We start from the raw sequence: 27539 nt of genomic DNA, 5'->3' as shown, positions 1-27539 counted from the left end.
GGGAAGGCAGCCACACAGACACCAGTGGGGAAGGCAGCCACACAGACACCAGTGGGGAAGGCAGCCACACAGACACCAGTGGGGAAGGCAGCCACACAGACACCAGTGGGGAAGACAGCCACACAGACACCAGTGGGGAAGACAGCCACACAGACACATCAGTGGGGAAGGCAGCCACACAAACACCAGTGGGGAAGGCAGCCACACAGACACCAGTGGGGAAGGCAGCCACACAGACACCAGTGGGGAAGGCAGCCACACAGACACCAGTGGGGAAGGCAGCCACACAGACACCAGTGGGGAGGGCAGACACACAGACACCAGTGGGGAAGGTAGGCACACAGACACCAGTGGGGAAGACAGCCACACAGACACCAGTGGGGAAGGCAGACACACACACACATCAGTGGGGAAGGTAGCCACACAGACACCAGTGGGGAAGGCAGCCACACAGACACCAGTGGGGAAGGCAGACACACACACACATCAGTGGGGAAGGCAGCCACACAGACACCAGTGGGGAAGGCAGCCACACATTACACAGCTGACTTTCACCCAACACAGGACAGCGGGGACGCCCTCTCACACACCTGACTGCCTCTCTCCGCCCTCACATAAAATTGTCTCGGCAATTATTCATAAACGCTCAATAAAATAACACTAAACTTTCTAGTCATTATATTTGACTTTATTTTCGGGTAACTAAGATTTCCAGCCCTCGCTACCGGTATTCAGCGAGCCCATAAGTGTACTTTGTACTCTGAATGTTATTGAGAAAAGTCTTCAATGGTCATTAAATCCATTAACATTAATATAGTTCCCATTAAGAGAGCGCCATTATTAACTAATGAAGGTTTAACAATTTTAAGCTATCTTTAAAAGTTTTTTTCAAAGCCTGCTTTTGGGTAAGTGTCTAGTAACTCCATTTATAAATTATAAATAATTTTAGGGAAAGATGCATGAGAGAGTCATTAACTTCAGCCCTGCAGGGGACACGAAAACTAAATTCACAGGGACTCCAAGACTCGCTTCGGGGTGGACTCCTGGACTCACTACAGTGAGGTGGGGAAGGTGAAGGGGAAGGGGAAGGGGGAGGTGAAGGGAGAGGTGAAGGGGAAGGGGGAGGTGAAGGGGAAGGGGAGGTGAAGAGGGAGGTGAAGGGGAAGGGGGGAGGTGAAGGGGGAAGGGGAGGTGAAGCGGGAGGTGAAGGGGAAGGGGGGAGGTGAAGGGGAAGGGGGAGGTGAAGAGGGAAGGGGAGGTGAAGGGGGAAGGTGAAGGGGGAAGGGGAAGGGGGAGGTGAAGGGGTTGGTCAGACACTAATAATCAGGTGAACGTTGGAGTGAGTCAAGTTTTTTACAAACTTAAGGGTGGAGTTGCCCAAGTGTGAAGGCCTGGTTAATAGGGCGGGAGCATTGTGTGCTGGTGGGTGTAGCAGTGGGTGTACTGGAGGGTGTAGCAGTGGGTGTACTGGAGGGTGTAGCAGTGGGTGTACTGGAGGGTGTAGCAGTGGGTGTACTGGAGGGTGTAGCAGTGGGTGTACTGGAGGGTGTAGCAGTGGGTGTAGTGGTGAATATTGTAGCAATAAAGTGGTGTAGTGGAGAGGAGAGCTGAGGCTACACACAAGGAAGGGTCCAGCATGCCGTGACGACCACACCAGGAGAGCTGAGGCTACACACAGGGAAGGGTCCAGCATGCCGTGACGACCACACCAGGAGAGCTGAGGCTACACACAGGGAAGGGTCCAACATGCCGTGACACCACACCAGGAGAGCTGAGGCTACACACTTGCGGCCAGAACACACTGACTCAGACGCCATTGTCGTCCACCACCGACCTAGAGTAGCACCACCATTATTACTCTCGTGTTATTGTCGTTATTACAATTGTTGTCGTTATTGTTTGTATTATTACTGTTCTATTTTTTTATTACTAATCATCGTTGGTTAAATGTTATAAATTATTATCAGACTGAGGAATTTTGGCGGGACGAGGTATTTCCCCCTGCGCAAATTACTTCCTGGTCGTGCCGCGAGGGCGGCCAAGTTCCCACAATCAGCTGAACTTGGCCAAGCCAGGGGCGGCCCCTTAATGGCTCCAGGGACAGTCCCTCACTCATGCGAGTAATATTACACCTTGCAGCAACACCCGCAGTTTGCCGTGTACTCACTTCTCGCTCTTAGTAACGTGTGTACTCACTGTGTACACCTCTCAGAGGTGTTATCAGCCATTGAGACGTATTGAAGTGATGATGACGTCTCGTCACATTGGTTGAGTGCGTTTTAATGGTCATATTGCTGCTCTGATCTCTCTCATCTCTCATTGTGATCTATTCAGGTAGTCAGTTCTATAAAGTTATCTATCGTGTACCGTATTGTAAGATAGAAGCAGGTACTACGTGACTCTTATTCTGTACCAGCCAGTGACTGGTGAGAGCTAATGTGTGATTTACTGTAATAGTGATATGTATTATATAGCATCCACTCTCTGATTTATTGTTGCGGGTCGTATAGTGGGATGTACGATTTATTGCGTGTTGTACAGTGGAGGGTGCGACTTATTGCGTGTTGTACAGTGGAGGGTGCGACTTATTGCGTGTTGTACAGTGGAGGGTGCGATTTATTGCGTGTTCTACAGTGGAGGGTGCGACTTATTGCGTGCTCTACAGTGGAGGGTGCGACTTATTGCGTGTTCTACAGTGGAGGGTGCGACTTATTGCGTGTTCTACAGTGGAGGGTGCGATTTATTGCGTGTTCTACAGTGGAGGGTGCGACTTATTGCGTGTTCTACAGTGGAGGTGCGATTTACTATCAGTCGTATAGAAACGTGTCATTTATTAAAGTTTTGACAAGTTATATATTTAGTGATTTAGAGGTGGAGTAGTGAGGGAGAGGTGGACAGTGAAGGGGAGGTGGAGTAGTGAGAGATGAGGAAGAGATGAAGCAGCCTTGATCATCACACACCACTACCTCCTCCCCCTCCCCCCCCCCAGCGTCTCTCACCCATTAACTATATAAAAACTATAATTTAGGAAGGAAGCATCTGATGAAAAATACGATGTTCATTGTTATTTCATCACAAAAATTACAGGCAGTGCGCACCCTGAGCGCCAGGCTGCGCACGTGTGACTGTTTTCCTAAGCCCAATCAACAATGATAGCCTGTTCAGTCAGGTAATGTCTCACGCAATATTAACTACTAACTCTATTTCTCTTGTTTTGTTTTGTAAACTAAGACTAGGGTTCATAGGAGCTGTCAAGTGACGTGCCTGGTGAAACTGCAAGCACGAGTTGTTATCCTACCTCAGCTCATCTGAAGCTTGCTCCTAGAAACTCATGTATCTCCTGAGAATGTTATATGCATCAGTAGGGATAGCCTTTATGCATTAACAACATTAGATAACAATCATATAAGGAACAGAATGATCTCTCTCTCTCTCTCTCTCTCTCTCTCTCTCTCTCTCTCTCTCTCTCTCTCTCTCTCTCTCTCTCTCTCTCTCTCTCTCTCTCTCTCTCTCTCTCTCTCTCTCTCTCTCTCTCTCTCTCTCGTGAAGTTTTCCACAACAATATTACCTTCGAGTAGCGAAGCTCCGAAATTCATAAACCGTTTTGTAAGTTGACACTAAACCGATCTGGTCGAGGGAAGATGAAGATGTAGAGGTTTCGTGAGTGGTGAGGTCAATGTTTGGTGGTCAATGAGTGTGGTCTTCCTCAGGACTAAGACCTGGGGGAGGGGCTGGGACCCACACCTGTCACTACTCTACGTCCGTGTCTGTGGCACTGGTGATGTTCGTGTCCTGTCTCTCACTCCCTGGTCCTGTCTCTCACTCCCTGGTCGTGTCTCTCACTCCCTGGTCCTGTCTCTCACTCCCTGGTCCTGCCTCTCACTCCCTGGTCCTGCCTCTCACTCCCTGGTCGTGTCTCTCACTCCCTGGTCATGTCTCACACTCCCTGGTCGTGTCTCACACTCCCTGGTCATGTCTCACACTCCCTGGTCGTGTCTCTCACTCCCTGGTCGTGTCTCTCACTCCCTGGTCATGTCTCACACTCCCTGGTCGTGTCTCACACTCCCTGGTCATGTCTCACACTCCCTGGTCGTGTCTCACACTCCCTGGTCGTGTCTCTCACTCCCTGGTCATGTCTCACACTCCCTGGTCGTGTCTCTCACTCCCTGGTCGTGTCTCACACTCCCTGGTCGTGTCTCACACTCCCTGGTCGTGTCTCTCACTCCCTGGTCATGTCTCACACTCCCTGGTCGTGTCTCTCACTCCCTGGTCGTGTCTCACACTCCCTGGTCGTGTCTCACACTCCCTGGTCCTGCCTCTCACTCCCTGGTCGTGTCTCACACTCCCTGGTCGTGTCTCTCACTCCCTGGTCGTGTCTCACACTCCCTGGTCGTGTCTCTCACTCCCTGGTCATGTCTCTCACTCCCTGGTCGTGTCTCTCACTCCCTGGTCCTGTCTCTCACTCCCTGGTCATGTCTCTCACTCCCTGGTCGTGTCTCACACTCCCTGGTCGTGTCTCTCACTCCCTGGTCGTGTCTCACACTCCCTGGTCGTGTCTCACACTCCCTGGTCCTGTCTCTCACTCCCTGGTCATGTCTCTCACTCCCTGGTCGTGTCTCTCACTCCCTGGTCATGTCTCTCACTCCCTGGTCGTGTCTCACACTCCCTGGTCCTGTCTCACACTCCCTGGTCGTGTCTCTCACTCCCTGGTCCTGTCTCTCACTCCCTGGTCGTGTCTCACACTCCCTGGTCGTGTCTCTCACTCCCTGGTCGTGTCTCACACTCCCTGGTCGTGTCTCTCACTCCCTGGTCGTGTCTCACACTCCCTGGTCGTGTCTCTCACTCCCTGGTCGTGTCTCTCACTCCCTGGTCGTGTCTCACACTCCCTGGTCGTGTCTCTCACTCCCTGGTCGTGTCTCACACTCCCTGGTCGTGTCTCTCACTCCCTGGTCGTGTCTCACACTCCCTGGTCGTGTCTCTCACTCCCTGGTCGTGTCTCACACTCCCTGGTCCTGCCTCTCACTCCCTGGTCGTGTCTCACACTCCCTGGTCATGTCTCACACTCTCTGGTCGTGTCTCACACTCCCTGGTCGTGTCTCTCACTCCCTGGTCGTGTCTCACACTCCCTGGTCATGTCTCTCACTCCCTGGTCGTGTCTCACACTCTCTGGTCGTGTCTCACACTCCCTGGTCATGTCTCACACTCCCTGGTCGTGTCTCACACTCCCTGGTCGTGTCTCTCACTCCCTGGTCATGTCTCACACTCTCTGGTCGTGTCTCACACCATATTCGTGTAGATAAACGTGTACAGAAGAGTGCAGCCCTGAAGGAAACACTTATGTTGATATTAATGTTGAGATTGTGTGCCTTGTGGGGGTGTCAGCACAGGACGGGGCCACACTCCTGAGCAGCTACAATCAAAACTTGTATAGTTACAGTTTACAATCACAAAACAATCCAGAAGACCCTCCAAGCATGCCAAACTTTCCCTCTGGTGGAGAGGGATGTAATGACATGTCATGCCAGTTATTATCGAGATATTAACTCTCATGACTCAGTGTGACTGCATCTATAATTTTAACTATACTATTAGGGAAGAAAAATTAAGACATTTAGAAAGTTTTGAACGGCTGGTGTGTGTGTGTGTTAGGATACGACCCGGGGCCACGACACGCAGGCGCAGCTCGACGGTCTCACGGTAATATGGTATAGTTTCCCCTCATCTTGGCGTCCCCGGGGGGGGGGGGGGGAGGGAAGGGAACTATCAGGGGTAAGCGCCAAGCTATTACAACTCTATAGCACTGGGAAGGGGTAAGGATAAGGATTTGGGATGGGACGGGGTGAAGGAATGGTACCCAACCACTTGGACGGTCGGGGATTGAACGCCGACCTGCTCGGGGAGGTGGGGGGGGGGGGGGGTACCCTCACCCTCGTATACTTTTGTCAAATTATGAATACTTTGTCGCTACTTTAAGTTCATTCCATTTTCCCACTATAATGTTAAATGAAAACTTTCTAACATCACTATGACTCATCTGTGTCTCAGGCTTCCACTCATGTCCCCTTGTTCTATTGGTATTCAGTGTGAACATTTTTTCTATTTCCACTCTTTGAATGTCTCTAAGTATTTTAAACGTCTCTATCATGTCTCCCTTCGCTCTCCCATTTTTTTTTGAAGCGTCTTCGGGTTCAGTTTTTTCAGTCTCTTTTCATATCCCATCCCTCACAATTCTGGAACGAGCCTCGTCGCAAACTTTTGAATCTTTTATAGTTTCCTGATGTTTTCTTTAGTTGGGGCTCTATGATGGGGTGGCACACTCTATGACTGGTCTCACGTAGGTGGTATACAGCGATCTATAGTTGGGGGCTCTACGATGGGGTGGCACACTCTATGACTGGTCTCACGTAGGTGGTATACAGCGATCTATAGTTGGGGGCTCTACGATGGGGTGGCACACTCTATGACTGGTCTCACGTAGGTGGTATACAGCGATCTAAATGCCTCTTTATTTAGGTTCCTGAAATTTAGGAAATTATTTAGGTTCCTGAGAGGTAATTTAGGTTTCCTAGCGTAGAGTACGCTGCTGAGGTTAACCTATTCATATGTGCCTCCGGAGGTAGGTCTGGTGTTACGTCCACTCTCACCTTTCTTTCTCGAATCGTTACAAGGAGGTAATTTTTTTTTTTTTTAATTTTGCCCCGAGGGGCGAGTTTATTAGGCAGCGCCACTCATCTTGTGAGTGGACATACCGCCATAGCAGCATGTACAACACTCCCCAATAGGAAGAAAACCCGCTAGTTTCCTTCATTGTATACTGTCCCTTTGGTCTCCTGTCACCTGATCCCATTTCCATCACTTTACACCTGCTCGTATTAAACTCTCATGTTGGTTTTTGCTTACATACCTAATTCTCTCTAAATGTGTAAGTAGTCTTAACCTGATTATTCTTTCAAGTACTTTGCAGGGTATGCAGATCAGTGACATTGGTCTGTAATTAAGTGGCGCCTCTCTCTCTCCTGTCTTGAAAATTGATACATGTGCCTTCCTCCGGCAGCTGGGAAACTCTCCATTTGTAAGGGACTTATTAAAGATCCTGCTAGAGACACGCTGAGGGCCTCCGCTGCCTCTTTTAATATCCACGGGGATACGTTGTCTGGTCCAACTGCTTTAGTTTCGTCCAGTGATGCTAGTTGCTTCTTTACCTCCTCTACTATCATTATATCTGACAGTCTCTCATCTAGAGTCATCTCTTCCAACAATGGGAGCTGCTTAGGCTCGGTTGTCAACACTCCATGGAAATTGGCGTTCAGTGTTTCGAAATTTCCTTATAACTTTCTGTATATGCCCCTCCCGTTTTCTATAGTCGTGTCGTTCAATGTCGTTTTCCTCCTTCTTGTGTGTGTGTGTGTGTGTGTGTGTGTGTGTGTGTGTGTGTGTGTGTGTGTGTGTGTGTGTGTGTGTGTGTGTGTGTGTGTGTGTGTGTGTGTGTGTGTGCGCGCGCGCGATTGTGCATGATTGCTTCCATGATTATGTTTGTTGATGCCAACAATCATGCGTGTGATTGTGTTCACAAGTGTTTACGTCGGATGACTGTGCGGGTTCCAATACTGTGTTATTGACCCCAGCTGGCGGCCGCATTTCTCCATAATTTATATTCACTAATTACTATTTTGTTATAGTGAAATATATTATATATTTTATTTCAAATATATTAACATTGTGTCCTACACTTACAGCTGTTGTCTGGTCATAGGTAGTGATAGCTGACATTAATATTTACTGTGTAAAATATATATTAACTTCCAAGTGTATCAGATATGATCCGAGACACTAGAAATAACTCCTTGAACATTACGGAGCAGACAGCCGTACAGTCAGACAATAAGACAATCAGAAAATTGGAGAACCAAACATAGGAAGAACCAGACATGGGAAGAACCAGATATGGGAAGAACCAGACATGGGAAGAACCAGACATGGGAAGAACCAGACATGGGAAGAACCAGAGATAGGAAGAACCAGACATGGGAAGAACCAGACATGGGAAGAACCAGACATGGGAAGAACTAAGCAAGTAACAAAGAAAGTGGGGAGCCAGACAAGGAAATCAGACACTCCCAAAATCAGATAATCGTAAATGAGACAGACAAGCAGAGAGAACCACTCGCTGTGAAGCAGCCGTTCAGAGAACCAGATAGAGGACGAGAGAACCTCGGGAGACCTAAACAGAACCACCACTCACAACTACTTGTCAATACCACTCCCCAACTCTCCCTGTGAACCCAGGCTTGCAAGCCGTATAATTGAAAATTATACATTTTCGAATACACTCAAATAAAAGTCATAATAACATATATATATATATATATATATATATATATATATATATATATATATATGGGTGAACATATATATATATATATATATATATATATATATATATATATATATATATATATATATATATATATATATATATATATATATATATATATATATATATATATATATATATATATATGTCGTACCTAGTAGCCAGAACGCACTTCTCAGCCTACTATGCAAAGCCCGATTTGCCTAATAAGCCAAGTTTTCCTGAATAAATATATTTTCTCTAATTTTTTTCTTATGAAATGATAAAGATACCCATTTCATTATATATGAGGTCAATTTTTTTTATTGGAGTTAAAATTAACGTAGATATATGACCGAACCTAACCAACCCTACCTAACCTAACCTAACCTAACCTATCTTTATAGGTTAGGTTAGGTTAGGTAGCCGAAAAAGTTAGGTTAGGTAGTTGAAAAACAATTAATTCATGAAAACTTGGCTTATTAGGCAAATCGGGCCTTGCATAGTAGGCTGAGAAGTGCGTTCTGGCTACTAGGTACGACATATATATATATATATATATATATATATATATATATATATATATATATATATATATATATATATATACACAGAGCCGAAATTGACAACAAAAAACGGGAACCACAGTGACTAAGAAAGCAGAGACTTAAACAATGATAAAAGCGCAATTCCAGTCCGATAATAAACTTAACGACTAAATAATAAAATGACTAGAAATAATTAAGCATTGTAATAATGGTAATAATAAAAATTGATAAGAGGTCATGTACAACTGAGTGATACAGTTTCCTGGAGTAGAAAACCCGAGACCAAGTGTTAACATTAGACGACAAGGATTCGAACGGCAGGTAGTGATTAGGGAGAGGTTTCAGGGAAGGTGTGAGGTAAGACTGAGAGTAAAGGTAAAGGAAGGTTTAGGTAAAGGGAGGTTTAGGGTAAGGAAGGCTAATCCAGGTGAACATATGCTCCAGACTCCATACCTGTCTTCTGTAGGTTAATTAATGATTTCCATTGAGGTCAGTAGCCAGGTCTTGGTGGCGGAATGCGCAGAGTGGGAGACTGCGCAGAGTGGTGGCGTGAGCAGAGTGGGGGCGTGAGCAGAGTGGGAGACTGCGCAGAGTGGTGGCGTGAGCAGAGTGGGGGCGTGAGCAGAGTGGGAGACTGCGCAGAGTGGTGGCGTGAGCAGAGTGGGGGCGTGAGCAGAGTGGGAGACTGCGCAGAGTGGTGGCGTGAGCAGAGTGGGGGCGTGAGCAGAGTGGGAGACACACGCCAGGAAGTGAAAACCATTGGTTCACGTTATTATCTTTCCGGGAGGAAAAGTGGCGCAGTTGATCAGTGCTCACGCTTGTTGAGCCCAGCTTTCCTTGCCTGATGGGTGAACAGCTGTGTGTAGCGTGACGGGGGTGTGACACCTGAGTATTGTGTAGCGTGACGGTGTGACACCTGAGTATTGTGTAGCGTGACGGAGGTGTGACACCTGAGTATTGTGTAGCGTGACACCTCAGAATATCCAGTACTAATACTTCTCCACTTTCAATTGCTATTAGTACTGACCAGCCAGCGGGGTTCTGTACTCAAACCTGAACACAGATTCGAATCCTCGAACGTTTGAGGATTCGAACCAATACCCACAACTATTGGTCAGGCGTGAAGCCACCGATGATGTCACTGTACACGGGAGAAGTCCTTCATTCGTATGACATCGTTTGATAAGAAAGAGGGAACAAACAAACAAACAGACAAACAACAAACAGACAAGGAAAGCGAGCCAGAACACAAACACGACAAAATCTAAAATGAACCTGAACACGTCACCTTGCTTCCGCCTGCATGTTACAACACCAACAACAGCCCCGGACACGGAAGTCCGCCCCCCACAACAGGCTTCTTGTACACACACCTCGACATCGAACTCCCTATTAAGCAGTCACCTCGCTCGTGCTGCGGCCAGCGCGGCGCGCGACGCTGGTAGCGACCTTCCCCCGGGCGCTGGAGGAGACATGTTCACCACCTCCCAGGCACCGTGGTGACTGACGGCCGTGACTCACTCACTTGATGCACTTGGCATGTCAAACTAACAAGGACAAGGGGGTAGAGGGCGACGTAGATAAGATGAGAGCAACAGGTAAGGACACCTACCTTGTCCATACCTGCCTCTGCTGGGGGATATTTAACCTCTGGAAGGGTTATGGATTATTTCAGGATGGCCAACCAGGCTAGTACACCAGGAGGGAGAAATAGAGAGAGAGAGACAGAAAGAGAGAGAGAGAGACAGACAGACAGACAGACAGACAGACAGACAGACTGCCAGTTAGGTGTGTAAGCGTTCTCTCTTTCTCCCCCCCCCCACCCTCTTCGACCCCTCCCTCCTTCCCTCCATCTCCACTTTTGTCTCCAGGTTGAATAGTCTTGTTATACTCGCTCTCAGAGTTATATCGCGTTAAGTATGTTAATCAGGAACATATTTAGAGCAAGAATAACTGAATATATTCTCTTCAACGGTTGTACTTGACAGTGTTCCAAGTTGAAATATTGTGACCAAGTTCACACGAAGTCTTCAATTACTGCACTCTCGCGTCACGAAAGGTTTGACTTCGCAAACTACACGAAAGTCGTTATCTACTTGTAACATTTAGGCGTTGGTTGCTCGCTACGTCCTCCTTAACACTACTTTAGAACTTCTTAGCGCCATCTAGGGATTAGATTGAGTAATAATTTAAGCCTTCACCATAACTTATGGACTATTCTTACATATTCTGAAAATTTGGTTACAGTTTCCAGCCATATTGTGATTCTCCAGACCACTAACGTGGCGGAGGAAATTGATTTAGTAGAGTTGATGAGACGAGTTTAGTCTGCTGGTTGACTCGCTATCGTGCCCCAGGATGGCCTGACTCTCCCAAACTGGACTCTCCCAAACTCTCCCAAAAGGATGGCTCTCCTAAACTGCCACCGGACTGTGCGTCTCCTTACGGTACTTTATCTGGATGACCCAGACGGATGAGGTGAGTTTGGGGGCTTGACAAACACACTTTTATAAAAATTTAAAAGTACTTTTTCCGAGCAGAAGGTGGCGGACAGGAATCTATCCCTGCCACACCAGTGGATAGTTAGGTGTTGGAGGATGACCTCTCTGTGTCTGCGCACACAGCCCATGACGTCCGTCGTCCGGATACGTCCCATAGCAGCGCCTTGGATTACCAGGACAACCTTGTTCGTCGGCTTACTAGTATGAACCTTTAAGATTTTCATTTTTTGGTGTGTAGCATTGAGAAAACCTGAGTAACCTGTATAGACCTTGAGGAAAAGAATTTAACTGAGGTTGAAGCGGCTTATTGAAATAAACTTAGAACTTTTAGTTTGAAAGTTCACAACAGCGAGTGTGTGTGTGTGTGTGTGTGCCAGCCAGCAAGTGAGCGCATGCCGTAATTATTAGGTTCAAATTCCTACCTTAGCAGAAACAAATAAAACATTTTCCTTTCTCCTCATGCCTCTGTTCACCAAGTAGTAAATTAGACTCTGAGTTAAATAGTTTCTGGTGGGAGAATCCTAGTGATGGTCAGTAGTTAGCCTTGAAGTTAGACGAGCGCGCGCACACGCACACACATTATATACACTTGTGTGCGTATCATGTGTGTGGGTGTGGACCCCCGGTGTGGACTCCGGTGTGGACCCCCGGTGTGGACCCCCGGTGTGGACCCCCGGTGTGGGGTCCACACCGGGCGGGAGAGAGTAAAAAGGGGGGTCAGTGTACCAGGGAGCAAAAGGTGTAGGGGAGGGGGGTGATAGTGTACCAGGGAGGGAGTAAAGGGGGTGGGGGCGATAGTGTACCAGGGGGGAGGGAACAGGTAAGTGGGTCAACAGCCATCACAGAGCGAGGGCCCCGGGGAGGAACTCGGGCCTGCAGGGGACATTTTCTGCTGCAGCGGGGAATTTCTATCATCCAGGGGAAAGCTGTGGAATCTGGCTTACTGCGAGTCTCTAGGGGAAATTTCTCTCTGTAGGGACATGGTTGTCGGAGGGCAGGAACACCCTAGGCTGCTCCACCCTCTTGAGGAGGAGGGCAGGAACACCCTAGGCTGCTCCACCCTCTTGTGGAGGAGGGCAGGAACACCCTAGGCTGCTCCACCCTCTTGAGGAGGAGGGCAGGAACACCCTAGGCTGCTCCACCCTCTTGGGGAGGAGGGCAGGAACACCCTAGGCTGCTCCACCCTCTTGAGGAGGAGGGCAGGAACACCCTAGGCTGCTCCACCCTCTTGAGGAGGAGGGCAGGAACACCCTAGGCTGCTCCACCCTCTTGTGGAGGAGGGCAGGAACACCCTAGGCTGCTCCACCCTCTTGAGGAGGAGGACAGGAACACCCTAGGCTGCTCCACCCTCTTGAGGAGGAGGGCAGGAACACCCTAGGCTGCTCCACCCTCTTGAGGAGGAGGGCAGGAACACCCTAGGCTGCTCCACCCTCTTGTGGAGGAGGGCAGGAACACCCTAGGCTGCTCCACCCTCTTGTGGAGGAGGGCAGGAACACCCTAGGCTGCTCCACCCTCTTGGGGAGGAGGGCAGGAACACCCTAGGCTGCTCCACCCTCTTGAGGAGGAGGGCAGGAACACCCTAGGCTGCTCCACCCTCTTGAGGAGGAGGGCAGGAACACCCTAGGCTGCTCCACCCTCTTGGGGAGGAGGGCAGGAACACCCTAGGCTGCTCCACCCTCTTGTGGAGGAGGGCAGGAACACCCTAGGCTGCTCCACCCTCTTGAGGAGGAGGGCAGGAACACCCTAGGCTGCTCCACCCTCTTGGGGAGGAGGGCAGGAACACCCTAGGCTGCTCCACCCTCTTGTGGAGGAGGGCAGGAACACCCTAGGCTGCTCCACCCTCTTGGGGAGGAGGGCAGGAACACCCTAGGCTGCTCCACCCTCGTGGGGAGGAGGGCAGGAACACCCTAGGCTGCTCCACCCTCTTGAGGAGGAGGGCAGGAACACCCTAGGCTGCTCCACCCTCGTGGGGAGGAGGGCAGGAACACCCTAGGCTGCTCCACCCTCGTGGGGGAGAACTATCATGGTGGTACTTGAGGGTGGCCGTGCCTAGGGTGACGTCTGCAAGTCCAGGAAGGTTCTGCTGCCTCTAGGTTACACCCTGGCACGTCCTCCTTCCCTTCTCTCCGGTCAGTAATCACCCTTCCCCTCCATTACCCACAAATCACCCTTCCCCTTCCTAAGGTAAACCTCATAACATACTATATGGTATCCATGTTACACAACTCTATTTGCTCATAAACTCGTACTTCTACACAGGCGAAAATGTGTGGCTGTGTGTAATTGTCTAAGTGTAATTGCCTACCTAAGCGTAATTACTCAGGTGTAATTGCTTAAGTGTAATTATACTTAAGGGTAGTTACAGGACGAGAGGTAAGTCGGTGGACTGTACCTTCATAATACACTGTTTGGGAGGTTCTGGCAACCTTCACTCTTGCAAGCTGTTGCATCTGTCCACCACTGTCTTGCTGTAGCCTGGTGTTGCGTCTTGTGGCACCTGTGTTGTTGTGGCACCTGTGTTGTTGTGGCACCTGTGTTGTTGTGACACCTGTGTTGTTGTGACACCTGTGTTGTTGTGACACCTGTGTTGTTGTGACACCTGTGTTGTTGTGACACCTGTGTTGTTGTGACACCTGTGTTGTTGTGACACCTGTGTTGTTGTGACACCTGTGTTGTTGTGACACCTGTGTTGTTGTGACACCTGTGTTGTTGTGGCACCTGTGTTGTTGTGACACCTGTGTTGTTGTGGCACCTGTGTTGTTTATATATATATATATATATATATATATATATATATATATATATATATATATATATATATATATATATATATATATATATATATATATATATATATATATATATATATATATTATTTGTGCCTGCAGGAGCGAACATTAGCTCTTGGACCCCGCCTCTCTAGCAACCAGTTGTCTAAAGCAATGACTCGTGACCTATTTCCCTACCAGATCTACTTTTAAAATTGCGAATGGACTTTGCTTCTCCAACCTGCTTTTTTAATTCATTTTTCCCCCTACTCTTAATCTAAATGAAAACTTTCTAACATCTGTAAGACTCATCTGAGTCTCAAGCGTCCACTCGTGCCCCCTTGTTCTATTGGTATTCATTGTGAAAATTACTCTTTTTTCCACTGTCAATTTTCCTGGGAATTTTAAACGTCTTTGTTGTATTTCCTCTTTTCTAGCGTCGTCAGGTTTAGTTCCTTTAGTCTTTCTTCATATTCCATCCTTCACAATTCTTGGACAAGCCTCGTTGCAAACCTCTGAGCCTTTTCTAATTTCCTTATGTGTTTCTTTAGATGGGGCTCCACGATGGGGCGGCATACTCTAAAACTAGTCTCATGTAGGCTGTCTACAGCGAACTATATGCCTCCTTATTTACGTTCTTGAAGGAGTTCTCGGACCAACTCTGCAGCTTCTTTAAGTCATCTTGGAGAATGTTACATTCCATATCTGTCACAACTCCTCTCTTAGTTTCGCACCGTCTGAAACCTCGACATATAAGATTCAACCCCTGTAGAAGGCCATTTACATGAGCGAGGAGTAGAGTACGTCCCAGCACCGAGCCTTGAAGTACTTCCCTTGTTACCTTGCGCTAGTCCCACTTCTCGCCCCTCACTGTTACTCTCCTGACTGTTGTCTCTCATGTAATTCTTTACCCATGTTAGTGCTTTTACACTTACTCCCGCCTCCCTCTCGAGTTTGTGTAGTACTCTTGTGAGGTACTGTATCAAAGGCTTTTTGGAAGTCTAGAAAGATGCAATCTGCCCAACCTGCTCAGTCCTGCCTTATTCTTGTTACTTTATCATAGAACTCCAGTAAGTTCGTCAGTAAGTTCTTAACCTGATTATTCTTACGGGCACTTTGCAGGGGACTTGTCAGTGACATTGGTCTGTAGTTAAGTGCCGCTTCTCTCTCTCTCCTTTCTTGAAAACACGTGCCACATTTGCCTTCTTCCAGCAACTGGGCAACTCTCCCTTTGTAAGTAACTCATTAAAGATCCTTGCTAGAGGTACACTGAGGGCCTGCACTCTCTCTTTTAACATCTCCGGTGATACATTACCTGGTCCAACAGTTTTATTTTCACCAGTGATGCTAGTTGTTTCATTACCTCCTCTGGTGTCACCTCTATATCTGACAGTCTCTCATCATGAGTTATCTCCTACAACATAGCTGCTCAGGCTCGGTTGTGAACACTCCATGGAAACTGGTATTCAGTACCTCACAAACGTTCAGGACCTTGTATACCACTTATGTAAGACCAATCCTGGAGTATGCAGCTTCAGCTTGGAGTTCATACCTAGTTAAACTGTCGCAGTAACAGTTGATTGATTGACAGTCGAGAGGCGGGTCGAAAGAGCAGAGCTCAATCCCCACAAGCACAACTAGGGGAATACAAAACAAAAAGAAGATTCAGAGGTATGCCACCAGACTAGTCCCAGAGCTGAGAAGTATGAGCTACGAGATAAGGCTAAGGGAGCTGAACCTCACATCCCTGGAAAACAGAAGAGTAAGGGGAAAAACCATGTTAACCACCTAAAAAATTCTCAGGAGAATTGACAGGGAGGAAAAAGAGAAAACCCTTTAGCACGGGTGGGACACGAACAAGGGAACACAGGTGGAAATTTAGTACCCGAATAAGCCACAGAAACATTAGAAATATTTTTTTCAGTATCAGAGTAGCTAACAAATAGAATGCATTAGGCAGTGATGTGGTGGAGGCTGACTCCATACACAGTTTCAAATGTAGATATGATAGAGCCCAGTAGGCTCAGGAATCTGTACACCAGTTGATTGACGGTTGAGAGGCGGGACCAAAGAGCCAGAGCCCAACCCCCGCAAGCACAACTAGGCGAGCATACACACACACACACACACACACACGACACAGGTGTGTGCGTGTCACCCCATCATTACGGGGATCAGAGTGCCGAGTGTAGCGAGGTAGCGGGTTGCCCTACATAACACAGAGGTCATGATCCCTGGTACCTTACCTGTCTCTTGTGTTACCGGGGCTCCCACACTTCCCACCACCCACACCTCCCACCCACACATGTGTCACCGGGGCGCCCACACCTCCCACCCACACATGTGTCACCGGGGTCCCCACACCTGCCACCGGAATAAAGTACAAAGTAATCTTGAGAGGTCTAAGAAATGGATGCTTGACTACAAACCAAGCAAATGCAAGATGACGAGTACGTGTAAGTGTATTAAAACCATAGACAATCCTGCGGTTTGATACAAGACTGGGGCCAGATTCACGAAGCAGTTACGCAAGTACTTACGAACGTGTACATCTTTACTCAACCTTTGGCGCCTTTGGTTACATTTATTAAACAGTTTACAAGCATGAAAACTTCCCAATCAACTGTTGTTATTGTTATAAACAGCCTCCTGGTGCTTTGAAGCTCATTAACTGTTTAATAATTGTAAACAAAGCCGCAAAAGATTGAGGAAAGATATACAGGTTCGTAAGTGCTTGCATAACTGCTTCGTGAATCTGGCCCCTGAACTGTGAGGACTGAGCTATGAGGAACGGCACACCAAATAACACCTCGTCACGCTGGAAGAGAGAGAGAGGAGACATGATCACAACATATATTATTCTCGGAGACCCGCTGGACAAAAATAATACACGTTTAGCATCAACGGGTGAAGGAGGAGAGGACATGGGGTGGAAATTAGCAGCTCATGGCGACCTCTTGGGAATATTATGCATAAGATCAACTACGCTGTTTGTGCTAGTCTGCCGTCAATAACAAGGATAACACTACGATACAAGTGTTGCCTCTTTGTAGTGAGAGCTTTTTCTTATTGCGTGTGTCTCCAAGATATATAGAAAATGGTTATTATTGTCACCACCAGCTATAGCTGGCCCACCACCAGCTATAGCTGGCCCACCACCAGCTATAGCTGGCCCACCACCAGCTATAGCTGGCCCACCACCAGCTATAGCTGGCCCACCACCAGCTATAGCTGGCCCACCACCAGCTATAGCTGGCCCACCACCAGCTACAGCTGGCCCACCACCAGCTATAGCTGGCCCACCACCAGCTACAGCTGGCCCACCACCAGCTACAGCTGGCCCACCACCAGCTATAGCTGGCCCACCACCAGCTACAGCTGGCCCACCACCAGCTATAGCTGGCCCACCACCAGCTACAGCTGGCCCACCACCAGCTATAGCTGGCCCACCACCAGCTACAGCTGGCCCACCACCAGCTACAGCTGGCCCACCACCAGCTATAGAGCTCCTAATGACTGGGTAACCTCAACTGGAGTATGCAGTGGGCGGGGTCAAGGGTCACGCCACTCTGACCTCACACATTCAACAGTAGGTCACGCCGTCACATTATTTCTTTGGCTGTATTTTGATTCGAATGCAACAAACTACTCGAGACTACTTTTGTCAACAACGCTACCATGATCCTATGTAGCCACTCTTGCCAAGAGTTCTTAAGAGCAAGAACATCAAGTAACCAAAATAACTTCAAGAGGAGGAAGTAATTATTGCGGGTTGGGTTGTCGCCTTGGCCCCGCCGTGAGCCCTCAGCTCCCTGTTCTTGGTGTCGCCGCCGCCCTGAGCCCTGGCGCTCCCTGTTCTTGGTGTCGCCGCCGCCGTGAGCCCTCAGCTCCCTGTTCTTGGTGTCGCCGCCGCCGTGAGCCCTCAGCTCCCAGACCCAAGTGTCATGTGTCTGTGACACATGACGGAGAAGCAGACACATCTGAGCCCTTCCGTCATGTTGACAAGACCCGCGAGTGAAGGTCCGTCTGGCCAGACTCTACACGAGACGATTCTTAGTACCAAATGATCCCAGCAAACTCATGGATGGGTGGTTAAGGTTAGCACAAGAACTGACGAAGTAAGCCGAAATTATTCTTTAGTATACTCTGAGTGCATATACGGAGATGAGTGAATCACAGTCTGGTTGATCAGGTATCCATTGGAGGTGTTTATATCAAGTCCTGTGTTGAACACAGTAAGAGCTGGGCCAGTTATGTTCCGTATGTGCCGAGGGAGTGTTCACACTTTTTTTTATTATTATTTTTCTACCACAGACGTGGCCACACATTTACAATGCTAACCAGCATATATACATTTTCTTCTGTCCTCCATGGACAGGGTTAGAGAAGTGTTAAACATATAGTTCAAGGGTTTATTGAACGATCAACCACAGAAGGTGATTCGGTGCTTTTAAAATGCTAAGCTAACCTACATACGTAAATACATAGATACACAGATTTACGTATGCCCTACATAAAGTGTTCGATGTGTCTTTTACATAGTGTCATTAATGTGCATTTACAAAGATGAAATGTAATTCTGATCAGCTTCCATATATACTTTATACACATACATATACATACACACACACACATATACGTACATATACATATATACATACATATACACACACACACATGCATTCACATACATTTGTCTCTTTCACTCTGACAGGGTGAGATAGCTGATAGAGAAACTAGTGTGTAATTAAGCACTTAATCACTGAAGGTGATTAAGGTGCTTTTACAAGCTCAGGTTATATAGTTACATCACATACATACATTGTATAATTGATACATTACATGGTTAATCTTGGGTACAAGTCCCATTCCAATAAAAATACAGCCAAATAAATAATGTGACGGCGTGACCTACTGGTTGAATGTGTGAGGTCAGAGTGGCGTGACCCTTGACCCGCCCACTGCATACTTCAGTTGAGGTTGAGACGTCTCAGGCCCCTTGGTGTTGATAGTTCTCTCTCAGCGTACCTATTGCACCTCTGCTTTTCATCGGGGGGTCTTTTGCACATCCTGCCATGCCTTCTGGTCTGATGTGGAGATATACTAATGTTCTGCACACGGAAATGTCACCTGTACCATGATGAGCACAGGTATACCACCAATAACATCTTGAACAGTCACCGTAACATCTTGAACAGTCACCGTAACATCTTGAACAGTCACCGTAACATCTTGAACAGTCATATAACATGATGAACACTGAGAGGGGACACGGCGCTCAGACAGAGACTCCGACGGAGGTGGAATAATGGGGCCCCAAATTCCTTAGTAATTTTGTAGTTGTTCTCAAGCTTCGGTGTGTTGGATGGGTTGGTGCACGCACTCGTGTCAGCCTCGGGCACGCACTCGTGTCAGCCTCGGGCATGCACTCGTGTCAGCCTCGGGCACGCACTCGTGTCAGCCTCGGGCACGCACTCGTGTCAGCCTCGGGCACGCACTCGTGTCAGCCTCGGGCATGCACTCGTGTCAGCCTCGGGCACGCACTCGTGTCAGCCTCGGGCACGCACTCGTGTCAGCCTCGGGCACGCACTCGTGTCAGCCTCGGGCACGCACTCGTGTCAGCCTCGGGCACGCACTCGTGTCAGCTTCGGGCACGCACTCATGTCAGTCTCGGGCACGTACTCTGGACACGAAACAAGCACTCATGAACTGAGCCAGGCAATTTAAAATCAAAACATAAAAATCTAGGCGCGAGCAATGCACTCTTACTGAGTTTACCTTCACTCGCTTCCAAAGGTTCTCTAGAATTAAAACGCGGCAAATGTAACCTTCCAATACGCACAAATACCATCACCGAACATTCCCAGATGGACCACTGACCCGTGACTCGCTGCCTTCCTCTCCTCGCTGTGTCCAGCCCTCACCCTGTCCTCGTAAACCTGTCAGAGTGAAACTTTGGCTTCACTCTGACAGGTTACCCTGAGATCTACACATTACTATCAATTGCAACTTGGCCTCTGACTCAACTCGTCCAAGCTGTGGCCTATCCCAAAGGCTCGTTCATCCACTTTACGAACTGTAGATTACAAATAGTCTTTTTCTCAAATATAAATTAATATTTTATATTAGAACTTGGTGTATAGGCAGGCCTAGGTTATGTTGGGTTAGGTGTCACTCACATGGGTCCCGTGACTCACATGGGTCCTGAGACTCGCATGGGTCCCCATGAATCACATGGGTCCCATGACTCACATGGGTCCCGTGGCTCACATGGGTCCCGTGGCTCACATGGGTCCCGTGGCTCACATGGGTCCCGTGGCTCACATGGGTCCCATGACTCACATGGGTCCCCATGACTCACATGGGTCCCCATGACTCACATGGGTCCCCGTGACTCACATGAGTACGGTGCGTCCCCTGGTACTTGTTGTGTGATGTGAGTCCATCGTGTGAGTTACCGGCACACTGGTCACGTCTCTCTCTGCAGTGACGTGAGGTCCAGCTCTCCTGTGTGTGGGTGCACGTGTGGAGCTTCGTCAGTGTATGCACTCGCTTAACTGTACGCATTCACGGCTTCCGGGGTTGAGCTTCGGCTCATGGCCCCGACTGGCGCTCAGTTTCCAGAGCCCTTTGTGTTCGGTCATATTTCCACAGGTCGTGTATGATAGCTGCCTTCACTACTTTACTCATTCTGGTACTTATAATTTCCCCCTTGTGGTACCCTGACCATGTCCCGCAAGTTTCAATCAATCTGTCCCTCGCCCAAGTGTTTGAGTATCCTGTATGTGGTAATCATGTCTCTCCTCTCTCCTGCTTACTCTCTCTCTTTTCCAGTGATGTAACGTTTAGCTTCTTTAGTATTTCTTCACAACTCATGCCTCTCTGTGCAGGGACTAGTCTGGGGCGGTGGTGGAGGGGAAGGGCGGGCGTGAGGGGTGGGGTGAGGGGGGGAGGGTTGATAATGGGGTGAGGGGGTGAGAGAGGGGGTAAGGGGTGAGGGGGAGGGGTAGGGGAGAGGGGTAAGGGGGATAGGAAGGGGTGAGGATTTTTTTTTATTTATTATTTTCTACCACAGACGTGGCCACACATTTACAATGCTAACCAGCATATATACATTTTCTTCTGTCCTCCATGGACAGGGTTAGAGATGTGTTAAACATATAGTTCAAGGGTTTATTGAACACTCAACCACAGAAGGTGAGTCGGTGCTTTTAAAATGCTAAGCTAACTTACATACGTAAATACATAGATACACAGATTTACGTCTGCCCTACATAAAGTGTTCGATGTGTCTTTTACATAGTGTCATTAATGCGCATTTACAAAGGTGAATTGTAATTCTGATCAGCTTCCATATATACTTTATACACATACATATACATACACCGACACACATATACGTACATATACATATATACATACATATATACACACACACATGCATTCACATACATTTGTCTCTTTTACTCTGACAGGGTGAGATAGCTGATAGAGAAACTAGTGTGCAATTAAGCACTTAATCACTGAAGGTGATTAAGGTGCTTTTACAAGCTCAGGTTATATAGTTACATCACATACATACATTGCATAATTGATACATTACATGGTTAATCTTGGATACAAGTCCAATATATCATCAAGTGTTCCAGTACTCATATAGTAATTACACAGTTCAGCATACCTTAGCCCAGGAGGGCGAAAGTCAGTCAATATGGGACATTCTACAATATAAAGGGTGAGGAGTGAGGGGTGTGGTGGGGGTGAGGCGGGGGTGGGGGTGGGGGTGGGGGAGAGGGGTGGGGGAGAGGGGCAGGGGTGAAGGGTGGGCGTGAGGCGGGATTAGGGAGTGATTGGGAGGTGAGCGAGATGAAAGGAAGGCGACGCATACAATCCATCATTAGGGAAAGGTGGGAGTGCGTGTTCACGCTCAATTCACCACTCACGCACGCACGCACACATGGGTACCGTGATGTGGTGGAGGCTGACTCCATACACAGTTTCAAATGTAGATATAGAGCTCAGTAGGCTCAGAAACCTTTACATCAGTTGATTGACGGTTGAGAGGCGGGACCAAAGAGCCAGAGTTCAACCCCCGCAAGCACAACTAGGCGAGTACACACACACACACACACACACACACACACACACACACACACACACACACACACACACACACACACACACACACACACAAGTATTACCTGCAAGTTACCAGAGACTGATCCGAAGCAGGTTAGTAGAGCATTTAGAACATATAAACTTTTCCTCGAGACTTTGAGGCAAAGTTTATCTGTTCCGTGCCTTGGAGACTCGAGGCACGGAATTTGTAAAGGAAAATCCAGGTTGACAAACTTGCTGAAGTTCCATAACAAGATGGCAGAAATGTAACAAGATAGAGAAAGGTCGACAGACTGCATATTCCTTGACTGTTAACAATTGTGTAACTAGCTTCAAAAGCTTGCCACTGGCTTAGCTAAACGAACTCTGGTGTTCAGTTCCTGAACCCATTATGTGCCTCTGTAACCCTTTCACCACCGCCCACGGGATGGGTATGGGGTGCATAATAAAGAAAGAAATTGAAGAAATTGAATTGTCAGAAAGTATTCAATACGGTCCAGCGTGAAAGACTCCTACTCAAAATAATAAAGCAGACTGGCGTATCTGGAAGAATCCTAAGATGGGTCAGAGAGTAACTGTCAGGAAGGAAACAAAAAGTCACAGTGAGAGTGGAGAGAGAGGTTACAAGTGGAGTACCATAAGGGTCGGTTTTTGGGCCCATCCTGTTACTAATATATGACAGGAAATTGGTTCCTTCATAACAAGGTTTGCAGATGATGCAAAACTAATGAGAAGCGTCAGCTCAGGGTTAGATTGTGATGCAGTGCAAGCGGATTTGGACACTCTCCAGAAGTGGTCTGAAAAATGGCTGCTAGAATTTAACCCAGCCAACTGCAAAGATATGAGGACTGTAACCGGAGAGCGAAGACCAGCACAGCAGTATAGGATGAAAGTTATTTTGAGGTTATCTTGAGATAATTTCGGGGCTTAGCGTCCCCGCGGCCCGGTCCTCGACCAGACCTCCTTTTTGTTACACACCCCCAGGAAGCAGCCCGTAGCACCTGTCTTACTCCCAGGTACCTATTTACTGCTAGGTAACATGGGCATCAGGGTGAAAGAAACATTCTGCCCATTTGTCTCCGCCTTCACCGGGGATCGAACCCGGAACCTCGGGACTACGAATCCGAAGCGCTGTCCACCCAGCTGTCAGGCGCCCCCCTGACAGCTGGGAGGGGAAGGGACAGCGGAAGGGAAGACAGATTCTTCAGTCAGAAAAAGAGAAATACCTGGGAGTGAACATAACCCCGAATACGACGCCCGAAGCCCACTTTAGCAGAATAACGACAGCAATAACAAGTGATTAAAGAACCCTTCATACATAATTTTATGTACAAATATTAATAACAAAAAGTGATAACACAGCTTTTGCCTGAAACTATTTATGGCTCAGAATGCTGGGCTTAGGAACTGTCCTTTGACCCAGCCAGCCCATCCGCCACACATGGAGGTAAACCTATTGTAACTATTTGATGGAAAGTACCAATATGTAGTGATGGACCATCAGAGAGTACCAATATGTAGTGATGGACCGCCAGAAGTACCAATATGTAGTGATGGACCTCCAGAGAGTACCAATATGTAGTGATGGACCGCCAGAAGTACCAATATGTAGTGATGGACCTCCAGAAAGTACCAATATGAAGTGATGGACCGCCAGAAAATACCAACATGTAGTGATGGACCGCCAGAAAGTACCAATATATAGTGATGGACCGCCAGAAAGTACCAATATATAGTGATGGACCGCCAGAAAGTACCAATATATAGTGATGGACCGCCAGACAGTGGCACATGGCCGGTTGTGATAAGAGAAAAGTGACTACCCTCCGGTTTACACGGCAGATATGGGGAGCGAACTGCATTGTGGCCGCCCTCAGTGTCTTGAACCGGCCGGCGGGAGTATCCGGGTCCCTTTGTCAGTGTAGCTGCCCGTGTGTTTGTCAGTGTATCTGGCTGTGTGTTTGTCAGTGTAGCTGGCTGTGTGTTTGTCAGTGTAGCTGGCTGTGTGTTTGTCAGTGTAGCTGGCTGAGTGTTTGTCAGTGTAGCTGGCTGTGTGTTTGTCAGAAGTCTAGGTCGTCTTTTCGTCAGTATCTGGCCGGGTGTTTAATTAATAATAATTCACAGTGAAGGAGGACTGGCAGTCAGTTTCTACACACAGTTCATACAGTGTGTCAGTCTATATGGCCGTGTATGTGTTGTATAACCCGTTACAGTGTTGTATAGCAGGTTACAACTGACCGGGAAGATCCTTCACGGAGTGCTCACTACTGATGCCTCCAGCCATAGCTCACCCAGCCAGGTACCAGGCAAGACACCACCGGATATCTTGCCAGGAATACATTACATTCATGCGCCCGCGCCCCCCGTGCACCCTGACGGGTTACTTGTGATAATTACTTACACTCCATCAGAGATGAAGCTGCTCACACTACACTTTATTGTAGTCCAGGCAACTCTGCCCAATCACTTGCGTTCACTGCCGTTGTAACAAGGGTTAATAAAGAAGGCGCTTCCCTTGCACAAACTGCTCTCACACTGCTGCAAGAGAAGGGAAGACCCACACTGCTACAAGGGAAGGGAAGACCCACACTGCTACAAGGGAAGGGTAGACCCACACTGCTACAAGAGAAGGGTAGACCCACACTGCTACAAGGGAAGGGTAGACCCACACTGCTACAAGGGAAGGGTAGACCCACACTGCTACAAGGGAAGGGTAGACCCACACTGCTACAAGGGAAGGGTAGACCCACACTGCTACAAGGGAAGGGTAGACCCACACTGCTACAAGGGAAGGGTAGACCCACACTGCTACAAGGGAAGGGTAGACCCACACTGCTACAAGGGAAGGGAAGACCCACACTGCTACAAGGGAAGGGTAGACCCACACTGCTACAAGGGAAGGGAAGACCCACACTGCTACAAGGGAAGGGTAGACCCACACTGCTACAAGGGAAGGGTAGACCCACACTGCTACAAGGGGAGGGTAGACCCACACTGCTACAAGGGAAGGGTAGACCCACACTGCTACAAGGGAAGGGAAGACCCACACTGCTACAAGGGAAGGGTAGACCCACACTACTACAAGGGGAAGGGTAGACCCACACTGCTACAGGTAACTCTACACAAAAGTTTAGTTCTGGCTTCCATCAACCAAGAAACTGACCTATGTAATGTACAAAGAAAAATATTGAATAATGTTGAATTATTCTAAACATCCATAAGTTGAGCTGTCGGTGTGCGCAGTCCTTACTTATGACAACAATAATCAGTATTTTAATTATATAAATAATAATAATGATAATAATTGATAAAAAGGTATGATAATGGACGACGTAGATGATAGAACTAGTAGTGATAATGGCAGCACTGGGCAGGTTACGACCCCAGGAGAGGAAGCGAGCATCCAGGAGGGTGCCGGCGTCATCTTGACACCCTGGGGGAGGAGGCTGCGATCATTCATCTCCTCATCTGCCCACCAGGACGAGCATCCCTCGTCCCCCCCCCCCCTCACAGTAATCACATACGACGAGAAAAAAGCTTCCAGTTGCCAATATTTTCACTTGACGAGTGTTGAATAGTTTTGTTTACCGCGTAGATCACCTGTTTACAGGTAATAGCTCGTTTGTGCTGATTTATAATTAATTTACTGATTGACATTGTTTCATTATCATGGTGATCAGGAGGTAAATTGGTCCTGTAGTCTTAATGAGATGTGTAACTACCTCGCTGCCGGGTAATATTATTTTTGTGAATTGTTGTTAACAAGGAGGCAGAGGTGGTTACGAGGCTCAGGCTAACAAGGTAGTTACGAGTGCTGGAGACACCGGTGGTCCTCCAGCACTGCCTCCACACACAGTAGGTTATTCAAGTCTTTACTGGCTGTGTACTCACCTAGTTGTGCTTGCGGGGGTTGAGCTTCGGCTCTTTGGTCCCGCCTCTCATCTGTCAAACAGGTGTACAGGTGTGTATGTGTGAGTGAGTTTATTTCACAAAACAAACATCGATAATTATAAAAATAAATAAGACAATATTTAATTGCTGTTATAAAATAATAACAAAATAAAGTTGTCAAATAGAAAAGACAAAAAAATACCGCCTTTTTCACCGTAAACTTCTCAAAGAACCACAAGAAACAGGAGCAGCATCACTGCAATATAGCGAACACAGCATTACTTACATTTCTGAAGGGTGCCATTGTTCCCGCTGCTGGCCAGGACTGTGGCAGCACACGCGACAAGTAACAATAACACAATAAGAGGCGCCAGAAGCTTGACCTCCGCGAGGCAGGTCCTCAGTAAACCCCGGGAAACACACGCCATTGCCGGCCAGAGAATAAGAGTCGCACGACCGTTCGCCACCACACTCAAGACAAGACTGAGGCAGCCGGCACTCTGCCTGAGTGACCCCGCCCAGCCAGCGGACCGCCAGGTAGCGGCGGCACTGCCAAAGGGAGCGCGGGAGTCCTGCACATCATGTAGTTCATTACTGGAACATTAATTGGTTGATAAATCACATGATAACTCTAGTTGTAGAGCGTGTTTAATGGGGCTTGTTTATTATTTGGATAAAAATACGTGCAAGTGTATGAGTACTAATTTGTGTCGTGGAACGTCTGTGAAGAAGCATTTTAATAGCTTGATCATAATCTTCTAGTATAATCCAGTCATTATGGCGGCCAACGCTCCCTTGTACCAAACCCGGACATGCTAAACTCTGCCTCCAGACCCGCCACCAAGTGACAAGCCGCTGGGTTAAGCTACTGGTCCCCATCTCACATACTATATTAACTCCTCCAAACAATATATTATTTCTCTGGTCCAACTTGCCGCCCTTATAGAGTAATCATTCCTATAGTTATATCTGGCACTCGACAGACAGAGGCTGATGGCTGGTAATGGCACTCGTGGCACTACACAACTGTGAGAAGTGTTGGACACTTGACCCTCCAGTATCTTCAACACATCTGTCAACATATGTGTATCATCTGTGATACATGTGACGCGTCGTTTTGTGGAACATTTCAAGTGTCCTTTATTGTTGTTAGTGGCCTCAGTGTTGTTAGTGGCCTCAGTGTTGTTATTGTTGTTAGGGGCCTCAGTGTTGTTAATGGCGTCAGTGTTGTTAGAGGCCTCAGTGTTGTTAGTGGCCTCAGTGTTGTTAGTGGCCTCAGTGTTGTTAGTGGCCTCAGTGTTGTTAGTGGCCTCAGTGTTGTTAGTGGCCTCAGTGTTGTTAGTGGCCTCAATGTTGTTAG

At 47.9% G+C, this 27539-nt stretch overlaps 1 protein-coding gene across 1 annotated transcript in view; it reads right to left on the bottom strand.

The window, feature by feature from the left end:
* Positions 1-26645, bottom strand: part of T48 (FU domain-containing protein T48) — an 88971-nt gene extending 62326 nt beyond the window's left edge. Inside the window, exon 1 of the mRNA XM_045725593.2 lies at positions 26466-26645. Coding sequence (XP_045581549.1) covers positions 26466-26607 — 142 coding nt within the window. The 5' untranslated portion in view covers positions 26608-26645. The remainder of the gene's footprint in view (positions 1-26465) is intronic.
* Between the last annotated feature and the right edge of the window lie 894 nt (positions 26646-27539).

This window comes from Procambarus clarkii, chromosome 44 (assembly GCF_040958095.1).
Source record: "Procambarus clarkii isolate CNS0578487 chromosome 44, FALCON_Pclarkii_2.0, whole genome shotgun sequence".
NCBI classification, from domain to species: Eukaryota; Metazoa; Arthropoda; class Malacostraca; order Decapoda; family Cambaridae; genus Procambarus; species Procambarus clarkii.
This window is presented reverse-complemented; position numbering and strand designations above follow the sequence as displayed.